The sequence below is a fragment of the Pithys albifrons genome, chromosome 6, assembly GCF_047495875.1.
Source record: "Pithys albifrons albifrons isolate INPA30051 chromosome 6, PitAlb_v1, whole genome shotgun sequence".
Classification (NCBI taxonomy): Eukaryota; Metazoa; Chordata; class Aves; order Passeriformes; family Thamnophilidae; genus Pithys; species Pithys albifrons.
The window spans coordinates 65,426,705-65,438,477 of record NC_092463.1 but is presented as its reverse complement, the minus strand read 5'-3'; the positions used below and the strand labels follow the sequence as shown (position 1 = coordinate 65,438,477).

General features: G+C 50.5%; 1 protein-coding gene across 5 annotated transcripts; it reads right to left on the bottom strand.

Annotated features, from left to right (window-relative positions):
• LOC139672696 (CD59 glycoprotein-like) lies at window positions 1-6,933 on the bottom strand. Of its 5 annotated transcripts, none has more exons than XM_071557129.1 (4): window positions 6,743-6,933; window positions 3,639-3,711; window positions 2,871-2,972; window positions 1-1,439 (listed from the first exon to the last, which is right to left on the bottom strand). In XM_071557129.1, the coding sequence occupies exons 2-4, from the start codon at window positions 3,700-3,702 to the stop codon at window positions 1,246-1,248; spliced, it is 360 nt and encodes a 119-aa protein (XP_071413230.1). In that variant the 5' UTR covers window positions 3,703-3,711; window positions 6,743-6,933; the 3' UTR covers window positions 1-1,245. The 5 variants fall into 5 exon arrangements, with proteins under 5 accessions (XP_071413230.1, XP_071413226.1, XP_071413228.1 ...); XM_071557125.1 differs by having other exon boundaries at window positions 6,796-6,885; XM_071557127.1 differs by having other exon boundaries at window positions 6,827-6,848.
• Between the last annotated feature and the right edge of the window lie 4,840 nt (window positions 6,934-11,773).

The window sequence follows — 11,773 nt, the reverse complement described above, 5'->3', positions numbered from 1 at the left end:
TCTTTTTTGACATTTTTATTAGCCAAAGACAGGATGACTTCCACAGTTTGAGTGAGAGGACAGATCCCAGGATAGTTTCACAGCTTGGATAAGCTTGGCCATGAGACACATTGCAGAACACACCACGGATTTGGAGCAATGCCCTTGTCCTGACTGGGTGAACTGGCGTCACTGGCACCCTGCAGAGGGTTCTCAGGAAGAGGATAGGCCACTGATAATGGACCACAACTCTGGGAGGGACATGCCAACAGCTCCAAAAGAGAAAAAGGAGGATTTGGCATCATCCCTCACCATGATTCTCCCCAGGTATCAAAGGTCTGTCTCCATCCCTTCAGCTCCAGATCTCTTGCACATACAAATGGAGCAGGTTTTATTCATGCTATATAAATACACTTCTACTATTCATTGGCACTTATAGAGTTGCATAAAAGTCAAAAAAATAAAGCTCTGCAAGGTTTTAATACTCTTAGGTGAAAGCTTGAAAGGTTAATGTGTCACTGTTCTCAACAAAACCCAGCTAGGTGGGAAAGTAAACTAGATGTGCCATTTAAATTCTTCAGCTTTTTAGAATCAATTTTCAGTATACCAATAAATACTCAATGCAAAGCACATGCTCTGTTAAAATCCCAGACATGGGTAATGTATGAGGAAAATAAAAAAAGAAGCCAACACTTGTTGTCTACATGCTCACAGAGATATAAAAAAATGGGAAAAATGTTCCTCACTTACAGCATTATTTTGGGTTTGGCTTAAGAAATGTAGATGCATTCTCTCAAAATAACAGTACTTGACAAGGTTGTATCATGGGCTTGTTAAAAAAAAGCCTATGACATGGGAACATCCAAATTAAAACAAACCAAACCCCCCAGAAATGCCAACCAATAATTACACTTTATGGGATGGTAAAACTGTGATGGTTTCCAACAGGAAAGCTGTGGTGTTCCTTCTCTTCCACATCACCCACTGGAGTGGTTCTCCACATGGGAACAGTATTTCCTAAGCTCTCTTCCCCATGAATATGGGAACAGATAAAACACCTCAATAACTGGTAACAACATCCATCTCCTTCCCATGAGTGAAGATGGTGATTCAACAGATAGAACCTTAGGAAACAGAATTGAGAACGGGAGAGATAATGCTTCTGTACACAGACAGGAACTGAAAATGTGAGAAGTACAGCATAGAAAAAGAGTTAATGGGTTTGTGTAATTGCAGCTTGGAACTACAGCATAGAAACCAGGGTTATTACAGGAGCATCCATAACAGGGCCATTGCAGAGGCAACACTGAAGGCTGCTTTGTTAACCCCAGTAATTGCCCCCTCGTTGCACAGGTCGTGTTGGCAGCAGAAGAACTCAAAATTATCCAACCAGAAGGATTCAGCAATTTCATTCATGCTGCACTGGGATGCCTTCCAGCAGGAGAAAGTTCTCAATTTACCTATAAAAAAATGGAACAGATTAATATTGACAGTAGCACCATTTTGGGTACAAGGAGAGAAGCAGTGCCTGGTGTTGGAAGCACCAAACAGTGGGGGAAATCCAAAGCTCAGACGTGACACGGTGTAAACACAGCAAATGGAGGGAGATCCTGTGGATTGTGTTGCCATGGCATTGGGGAGGAACGTGGAGTGAGGAGGAGCCGTGCAGCCTCATTCCTACACCTGATACCCAGGAATGTTTGGTGCCCCTCCTGCCAGGAATAACCCTCACAACGTGCCCACAGAGAGGGGAAGGTTTGACCACAGACCCACTTTGCACAACAGGGGTTAACAAGGTGTAAAATGCACATAAAGAAACTGGGGGATGAGAATTCCACATGAAATCACAGACTGACGGATGGGTTTGTCCTCCTCACCCTCCCCACAAGGGACACCTGTAGGTGAGTCTTGCACCCTCAGCTATGCTGAATGTTATCTGGGATACTAAGCCTGTGGTTGCAATGGTTTGGAGCAACCTGCTCCAGCTGAGGATGCCCCTGCTCATTTCAGGGGCATTGCACCAGGTGACTGTAAAGGTTCCTTCCAACCCAAACCACTCTGTGATTCTAGAAGAGTCCTCACCCTTCTCACAGGTTCCTCTGGACACCAGAGATCAAACACTTTGTCCTCCAGCTTCCCCAGCTTGACACCTCAAGCACTCAGCCTTGACGCCCTATGACAATAATCATTGTAGGATGTGTGCTAGACAGCCACAAATTTGTGCTCATGAAGGTTTAGGCTCAAGGGAAATAGCAAAGAGAAAATCCTTAAGCCAGAGCAGCATCCTGGCCCAGCAGCATTAAAAGCTTCCTTCCTCCACCAAGTCATGGGCATCCTGAGGAACAGAGCAGTCCCACTCCATCCTTAATATCAGATCACATTCAAGAGTTACTCAAATGTGATTTAACAACCACAGCAGTAATTCTATGCCCTGAATCTCCTTGCCCATCCTCCTGTGACACAGGTCACTTCACACTCAGGAAAAGAGAATTTATTTTAATAGTGTCAATTCCTAAATGTCTGACTCTTCATCTGCAGGTGTATTTTGTGGGCTACACATCCTTCACCTGTTTTTGAGGCACAACAAATCCAGGGCAAAGGTTTTGTATTTTAAAGTCAGTGCTGTCTCCTACTCTTTTCCAGCTGCCTTGGGTGAATTTTGTTTGTTTGTTTGTTTTTTAAATCTGGATCTGCTTGTACCACTACAAATCAACCACCTAAATCATCATTACATTATTAGCTGCCTGGATATAAGCATGACCTTCAAAAGGATTTACAACCTTCTTTTGAGTGAGGCTTAGAAATACATACTAAGGCCAGATTAGAGATGCACAGAAGATGAAAACTGATCCAAGGGTGTTTATTTTAGGTCTGTGGGACACCATACATACCAAATCTCATCTGCAAGCAAGTGTCTTCATTCATTAAGCAGGTGGTGTTTGTCCTGCAGAGGGAAGGGCTGTTCTCGCAGTGGTAACATCTTAAGGCATAACCTAAGACAACAAGGGTTTATCTTTACTGAATCATAAAGTACTGAGACAGCACCAGCATTACAAAGGAAAAAATTAACCAAACAAAAACAAAAAGAATCACTGTCTGCATCTCACTGTCACAAAACACATGCCTGGTTATTAAACCCAAGCAAAAATTATTAAACTCAAGACTTCAGCTAAAACTGAGCTGCTGTCAGTTGTATAAATTGAGGCTGGCGATTCTGAAAGGCAGATTCTAAAGCAGGCACTTCTGTCATTTTTAAAACCAATTACTCTTGTATGCCTGCAGAACAAGGTTTTAAATCCTGGGTTCTTTTATGTGCTCTTAAAGACTGCCTTTTCCAGGCAGCAAATGACAGGCTTTCACTTCCAGCAGAATTTCATTCCATCCCTGTTTTAGTTTGTCTCTCTTGTGCCACACACTAGTTTCCAATTCACCCATTTTTCCAGCAGCAAAACACCACAGTCTGCTGCTGTTTTAAGCAGTTGATTCTCTCTTCTGACCCAAGACACACAGCACAGAAACTAAGCTTTGTTTCACTGGTTACTGTCATCCCCCAAAGTGGCATTAAATAATCCAGGCTGGTTTTCCTGCTCTGGCATTTTTCCCATGATTTTCTCCACGCCTGTGACAACATTATAGAAAAGCCTCTTCCTTCTACTCACCAGAACTACAAAAAGCAACCAGAACAATGCAGGTGGTTAACAGGGAGAAGTTCATCTTGGTCATGCTTCCTCCCTGGTTTGAAGGCATAAAGAGATGTTACATGTTATTACGTTTGTAAAAATTTACATGGAACTAGCAAATACCCAGGGAGGAATTGTGGTTTCAGGGCTTCAGGGAGGAGCTGAAAGCACTGGTCAGGAGAAACAGGGAAAGCCAAGAGAGCAAAATAACTGCACTTCCCAACAGAGGATTGTTATTCTGAGAACAGGATTTTTATTCTGAGAACTGATATTTGAGCCCTGACAGGCTCAGACGGGTCTCATCTCTCCTCTCTGATTACACCAATCAACAGGTCTCCCTATTTCTCACAGCTCCAAATGCACCTAACAAAACAAACAAACAAAAAAACCCACCAACAAAAAAAAACAAACAGTCATTTAGGTCTCGAATGCTTTTTCTTTTACAGCAATTCCCCAGTAACCCTGGAGCCAGACTGTGCTCCTTTCTTCTCTCTCACAGGGTTGCAAGAGGTTTGGCTGCTCTAAAGCAGTTTTTGCCTGTCCTCTCCTAAAATTTCTCCCTCTCCCTAGAGCCTGACACATTTAATAAGCCACCAAGTGCCTGCAGCCAAGGCTCAGGTCTCCATGACTGCTGCAATCCAGAGGCAGCAGGAGATGGGAAGGGCAGGACTGGCTTTAACACAGGCAGCTCCAAAGCAGGAATTATCAGATGGATTTCTGCACAGTCTGAACTGCAATCACAGCTCCTGCTAAAAAATCTCTGCAGGATATTCAGAGGAGGCACCAGGAAACACAGGGGGAGAGGAGGACCATAATTGTGCTAGGAGGGCATGATTTTGTTTGTCTTCAAAGCCCAAGTAGGACTGAAAGTCCCAAAACATTAAAGGTATTCAGGTAACAAGGTTTACATACGATAAAATCATCACATCGTTGCTCTTGACCCTGTTACTTCTGCTGGAAGCTATTTCTATGTGCAGGCATAGCCATGTTAGGATGGAGCTTTTCCCTCTCAGAAGGCTGAAAAGATGGTTCCATAGCAAAACAATATTTAAATGTTTCTCAATCATAAGTCCAGTTAATTTTTCTACTGAGAAAAAAACCCCTCATACAACAACATCAACAAACCCCCTATCCAACAAAAAACCCCAAACAAACAAACAAACAAACAAAAACAACCAAAAAAAGCCCACTACCTTTTTTTCCCTATTTATATTACCTACAGCAGCACAGGAAACCTAAGACAAATATAACCATAATGTGCAAGATTAGGTGGTTTTCTGGGGTAAGCAACTTTCTTTCAAGGCCACAGGCTCATCCCACAGTGATGTGAATCTGCAGAAGTGCTGCTGCTCTGGTGGTTACAGCAAAAGCCATTCTGGACAGCACCCAGAATCTCCCTGGAACCTCTCCAGCTTCCAGGAGTCCTCAGTCACCCAGTGTGTCAGCAGAAGAAAACAGTTTCACCTCTAAGCAAGACCAAGTCATGACCAGAATAAATATAAGGCAGATGAATTAAAATCATCAGAGCCAGTAGTAATTCAAACAGTCTGTTTTTGTGAAAATTAGTGATTGTTTCTGTACTCCAGAATGATACAAGAGATAAGACAACAGGAAAATTTTAGCTAAAAAAAAAAATAAAGACACAGTAATTCAAATCATAGCTTAAAAGAAATAAATCAGAAAACATTTCCTAGACCGAATTTTCTAAATTGCTGTTTTAACTCAAGCATCAGACCCACCTCAATGACAAAAAACAACTGCAATGAAAGGCTCACTGCCTGGTTGTGAAACAGAATTTCTCTGCAGTCCCACCTGGGAGAGGGCAGGTGGACAAGACCTGCTGCTATTGCCATTAAAAGTCACAATTTATGATGACAGAAAGGGGCAAGAGAACAGGAACAGCCCCATGAGCCCCATCCCTGTGGGGACCAGGGAACAGGACCAGGAGCCCCATCCCTGCAGGGATCAGAGAACAGGGAACAGGACCAGGAGCCCCAATCCTGCAGGGATCAGGGAACAGGGGAACAGGACCAGGAGTGACAGCCCTGCAGGGATCAGAGAACACGGGAAGAGAACCAGGAGCCCCATCCCTGCAGGGATCAGAGAATGGGGGAACAGGACCGGGAGCCCCAATCCTGCGGGGATCAGGGAAGAGGGGAACGGGACCGGGAGCCCCATCCCTGCAAGGATCAGAGAACAGGGAACAGGACCGGGAGCCCCATCCCTGCAAGGATCAGAGAACAGGGAACAGGACCGGGAGCCGCATCCCTGCAGGGATCAGAGAACAGGGGAACAGGACCGGGAGCCCCATCCCTGCAGGGATCAGGGAAGAGGGGAACAGGACCGGGAGCCCCATCCCTGCGGGGATCAGGGAAGAGGGGAACAGGACCGGGAGCCCCATCCCTGCGGGGATCAGGGAAGAGGGGAACGGGACCGGGAGCCCCATCCCTGCGGGGATCAGGGAAGAGGGGAACAGGACCGAGAGCCCCATCCCTGCAAGGATCAGAGAACAGGGAACAGGACCGGGAGCCCCATCCCTGCAAGGATCAGAGAACAGGGAACAGGACCGGGAGCCCCATCCCTGCAAGGATCAGAGAACAGGGAACAGGACCGGGAGCCCCATCCCTGCGGTGATCAGGGAAGAGGGGAACAGGACCACAAACCCCATCCCCGGAGGGAGCAGAGCACAGGACCGACAGCCCCATCCCTGCGGGGCCAAGCGCCCAGCGCCACAAACGCCAGCCGTGCGCAGGTGCCCCTTCCCGCAGCGCATCCCGCAGCAGCCCCGCCGTGCCCGCAGTGCGGTGCGGCCGCTCCGCCGCCGTGACTCAGGGCAGCGCGGGCACGGCGGGAGCGGCAGCATCGCACGGAGAGCTCCGCAGCTCTCGGAAAAAGCCTTTCCCCCCCCCTACACACACCCCGCACACTCCTGTGCCCGCTCCCGGCACTGTGCGCTGCCCTCGGGGCTCCCCTCTGCTGCTCACCTGCCCAGTGGCTGGCCCTCCACCGTTCACCTGCCCCGCCGCTCACCTGCCCCCGGGGCTGCCCTGCCGCCGCTCATCTGCCCCGGCCCCGCCGCTCACCTGCCCCCGGGGATGCCCTGCCGCCGCTCTTCTGCCCCGGCCCCGCCGCTCACCTGACCCCGGGGCTGCCTCTCCGCCGCTCACCCGCCCCAGCGCCGCCACCGCTCGCTCTGGGCACGGCGCGGCCGCAGCGCTGCCTCCGGCCGGGCCGCCCCCGGAGCGGGGCCGGGGATGGGGAGCCGAGGGCGGGAGAAGCGATCCCGAGGGCCCGGGAAGGATTTTGAGGATGCGGCTCCATCCCCCACGCGCGCTGTGCCAGGAGCGGGGCCGGGGATGGGGAGCCGAGGGCGGGAGAGGCGATCCCGGGGACCGGGAAGGATTTTTGGGATGCGGCTCCAGCCCCTCGGCGTGTTCTGCACGGAGCGGCCGTGCCCGCCGCGCGCCGCCGCTCGTGGGGAAAACCTGCGATGGCCGAGGGTGGAAGGGACCTTATGGATCGTCGAGTTCCAACCCCGACACCTTCCAGTAGCCCAGGCTGCTCCAAGCCCCATCCAGCCTGGTCTTGGACAGTTCCAGGGATGAGGCAGCCACAGATTCTCTGGGCAACACCTGCCAGGGCCTGCCCACCATCACAGAAGAAAGGAATTCCTTCCCCATATCCCATCTAAAAACCCCACCCTCTGACACTGTGAAGCCATTCCCCCTTGTCCTGTCCCCCCATTCCTTGTCCCAAGTCCCTCTCCAGCTCTCCTGGAGCCCCTTTAAGCACTGGAAGGGGCTTTCAGGTCTCCCCAGGGCCTTCTCTTAATAGATCAGGGAAAACAGTGGAGAATGTTAGAACAAACCAGGAATGGAACGTGGCAGTTTCCTCCAGAGGCATCCCAATATAGAGCTAAACATTCGCAACCTAGAAAAACACTGAAGAGCAACAGAAATGCAGTTGCAGACACCAAAAGTGGGGGGGTTATTATATTTAGAGACTCAGATCAATGCTATTTAGGAAGAAAACTCGAGTCCTGACTTGAGTATAATATGAAATGCCTGTAACTACCAACTTTATTTCAAAAGGAATCTTAGATTTATTTTGTTACCACACAAAAACTGCCATTTATTTGCTAAACTTAAACTCTAAATCACTCAGAACCTACATCAGATACTATTGATGTGGTAAGATGATTATCAGCAGACGATCATTTAAGTGTCTAAAAGATTTTACCTCTGTTTAAGCCATAAATAAAAGCAAAGGCATATAAGGGGTAAGATGCTTGTGGGTTGTTGGATGCAATTTATTAAATGAGAATCCACTCCATTAATACTTCATAGGAAAAAAATCCTTATTCATTCATTTAAATGAGGGACTGGGAACAAGAAACTTCAGCCATAGCTGAACATTTACCTGTTTTTCCTTCCCAAAATCTGTCACCAGTCTCTCCAAGAGAGCATACATTTATTTGGATCACCACAGGTAAATGGTATGAATTTTTCACCTTTGCATAAATTCTGAGAAAATAAACAATTACGGGGAAAAATCAAAACACCACTGGGATAACTTGCACGGCAACTTTTGGTTGGGTTTTTTGGGGAGGTTTTTTTTGACTGGCCAGCACACTACTTGTTTTTCTCTCATGTGATGTAGTCACAGCAAGGAAATCATAGCCAAAGGTCCTCCCCATGAAACCATTCAACCAGCAAAATCCCAGAAAATGCTGAAGGAATCTTACAGAGCAAATAATAAAGACAGCGTCAGTGTAGGCTCTTCCATGGGCAGAAGAAGGATGAGATTAGTTACATATTTGTGATGGATGTGCCAGGGTTAACAAGGCTCATCTTACCTTGCCAGGTGAAGTCCTAACCAGTAGCAGAGTCAGGACTGAGGCTGCACGTGCAGGACAGCAGCTGAAGGGCAGGGCATTCCTATGCTATGTGTTACAATATGATCCCAGTTCTGGGATGACAGTGTGTTGTAGTTTGGGATTATTATGTAAATTCTCTCCCCTGCCACTAACTGCCCATGCCAGTAGTTAACAAAAAAGTAGTTAACTGCTGATCACTTGGGGGGGGGGCAGGTTTGTCTCTTGTTCTCGGGGACTACACACGGCTGGGAGTTGGTTGTGTGGGGGGGGGTGAGGAGAAGCCAGCTCGCTGCTGCTGCTGCTGCTGCTGCCTGCCCCAGGACTGCTTCTGGCCGCTCACTGCTGCTGCTGCTGCCTGCCCCAGGACTGCTTCTGGCCGCTCACTGCTGCTGCCTATCCCAGGACTGCTTCTGGCCGCTCACTGCTGCTGCTGCCTATCCCAGGACTGCTTCTGGCCGCTCACTGCTGCTGCTGCTGCTGCCTGCCCCAGGACTGCTTCTGGCCGCTCACTGCTGCTGCTGCTGCCTGCCCCAGGACTGCTTCTGGCCGCTCACTGCTGCTGCTGCTGCCTGCCCCAGGACTGCTTCTGGCCGCTCACTGCTGCTGCTGCTGCCTGCCCCAGGACTGCTTCTGGCCGCTCACTGCTGCTGCTGCCTGCCCCAGGACTGCTTCTGGCCGCTCACTGCTGCTGCTGCTGCCTATCCCAGGACTGCTTCTGGCCGCTCACTGCTGCTGCTGCCTGCCCCAGGACTGCTTCTGGCCGCTCACTGCTGCTGCTGCTGCCTGCCCCAGGACTGCTTCTGGCCGCTCACTGCTGCTGCTGCCTGCCCCAGGACTGCTTCTGGCCGCTCACTGCTGCTGCTGCTGCTGCTGCTGCCTGCCCCAGGACTGCTTCTGGCCGCTCCCTGCTGCTGCTGCTGCTGCCTGCCCCAGGACTGCTTCTGGCCGCTCCCTGCTGCTGCTGCTGCTGCTGCTGCCTGCCCCAGGACTGCTTCTGGCCGCTCACTGCTGCTGCCTGCCCCAGGACTGCTTCTGGCCGCTCACTGCTGCTGCCTGCCCCAGGACTGCTTCTGGCCGCTCCCTGCTGCTGCTGCTGCCTGCCCCAGGACTGCTTCTGGCCGCTCACTGCTGCTGCTGCCTGCCCCGGGACTGCTTCTGGCCGCTCACTGCTGCTGCTGCTGCTGCCTGCCCCGGGACTGCTTCTGGCCGCTCACTGCTGCTGCTGCTGCTGCCTGTCCCGGGACTGCTTCTGGCCGCTCACTGCTGCTGCTGCTGCCTGCCCCAGGACTGCTTCTGGCTGCTCACTGCTGCTGCTGCTGCTGCCTGCCCCAGGACTGCTTCTGGCCGCTCACTGCTGCTGCTGCTGCTGCCCCAGGACTGCTTCTGGCCGCTCACTGCTGCCGCTGCCTGCCCCAGGACTGCTTCTGGCCGCTCACTGCTGCTGCTGCTGCTGCCCCAGGACTGCTTCTGGCCGCTCACTGCTGCTGCTGCTGCTGCTGCCTGCCCCGGGACTGCTTCTGGCCGCTCACTGCTGCTGCTGCCTGCCCCGGGACTGCTTCTGGTGCCTCGCTCACTGCTGCCTGCCCCGGGACTGCTTCTGGTGCCTCGCTCACTGCTGCCTGCCCCAGGACTGCTTCAGGCCGCTCACTGCTGCTGCTGCCTGCCCCAGGACTGCTTCAGGCCGCTTGCTGCTGCTGCCTATCCCAGGACTGCTTCTGGCCGCTCGTATTTTCTGCTTCTTGGACAAGGAACACAGGGGGAAGACACAGAGTTCATCTGAGAGCTCACCACTCGTCTGTCTCGCTGGAGAGGGACTGGAAACTCACTCCACAGCCAGCCGGGCTGTGACACTGACACTGCCTAAGTATAACTTTCCTCCCAGAGGAAAACCTGTTGGGTTTTGTTGTTGTTTTTTTCTCTTGTGGTGTTGGGGAAGCGGTTTGCACTAGTCTGTTTACCTATATATATATATATATAGCAGTTAAGAACAGTTATCCTTCTTGTATTAAAATTCCTTTTCTTAAATTTGATAGAGTGGCGTGATTATTGTGGAGGAGGCCCCGTCCCCCACTTGTGGGTGAACATTCTGGTTTTTCCCCTCAAACCAAGACACAGTGCCTTTAGGAAGAACCTGGCAGCTGGATGCACCATGCTGGGGTTACACTGCCCCAAACCTGCAGGAGCTCAATTGTCTCCCACTGCTCAGTGAGGATTCCAACACCCAGCAGTGCTGGGGAACATCACTACCTCCTTGTTCTCAATGGCCTTGCCTACTTTTCACTTCCCATTGACTTTGTGAGTCACACGACACCCCTTCAGCTTTGGGTGGGCTGAAGAGATGCAACCCTGAGGAGCTCCAGCGCTTTTGGCAGCTCCAGGTGGATCTGCCCTGTGCTAAAATAGCTGCCTGGAGCAAAGAAATAACCTTTTCCCTGTTACAAACACAGACTGTTTGGGGCAGTAACTGCAACCTGTCACCTCCCTGGGTCCCTCCTCACTCCACAGACACTCCTGGCCAGCAGCAGAGGCCTCACAGCCCAGCACTGCAGCTGAGGGAACAGCACTGTCCTGTACCGTGGCTTCTCCCACAGACAGCAAAAATTACAGCTCAACTTTAATGACCCAAGCAGAACCACTCCCTAAAAAATAAAAAAAAGCAGTGAAATTGCCAAGAGCTGGCAGTGTTTGTGCAGAGTCCCATGCCCTTCAGCTGATTTCACTGAACTAGAACATCCAGGTCCTGGTAGGAATCCTCCCAGGAAAGGCCTCCAGCCTTTAGGGTTATCTTGTTCTTAAAAAGACACAACAGACTGACAGCAGCCGTGGAGAAAGTTCTAGTTCCACTAAAATCTTTTCCCATTGATCCTTGATGAAATGTCTATGAAAAAGCATTAGACCACAGACACCACATCTTGCCCTCCCAGGCAATACTGAGGCATCCTCAAAATGGCAGTTTTGGAACCACTCCAGCAATTTCACTCCTGAGGGACAACACAAGTTGGTTTTGCTTCTCCAGATGTTTGCCTGAACACCTGTGTCATAGGTTCACCTAGGTGGGCCTAAATTTGAGTTTTCTGAAGGTCACCCTAGGCCTGGGGGCTGTCAGCTGCTCTGGGCTGGGCTAAGCCAACAGCTGGCTCCTCCCAGCCAATAGTGTTTTATTCCATACCATATTATGACTTCATTTTCCAGGGAAGTAGAATCAGCGTGTGGGAGTGGTTTGGTCAGTCACCCCACA

What these genes read in the sequence shown, in the direction of transcription:
- LOC139672696 (XM_071557129.1), bottom strand. Translation starts at nt 3,702, where the DNA reads ATGACCAAGATGAACTTCTCCCTGTTAACCACCTGCATTGTTCTGGTT. An exon ending in GGTTGCTTTTTGTAGTTCTG is followed by an intron (nt 2,973 to 3,638) that starts GTGAGTAGAAGG and finishes TTGTTGTCTTAG; the next exon opens with GTTATGCCTTAAGATGTTAC. An exon ending in TTGCTTGCAGATGAGATTTG is followed by an intron (nt 1,440 to 2,870) that starts GTATGTATGGTG and finishes ATTTTTTTATAG; the next exon opens with GTAAATTGAGAACTTTCTCC.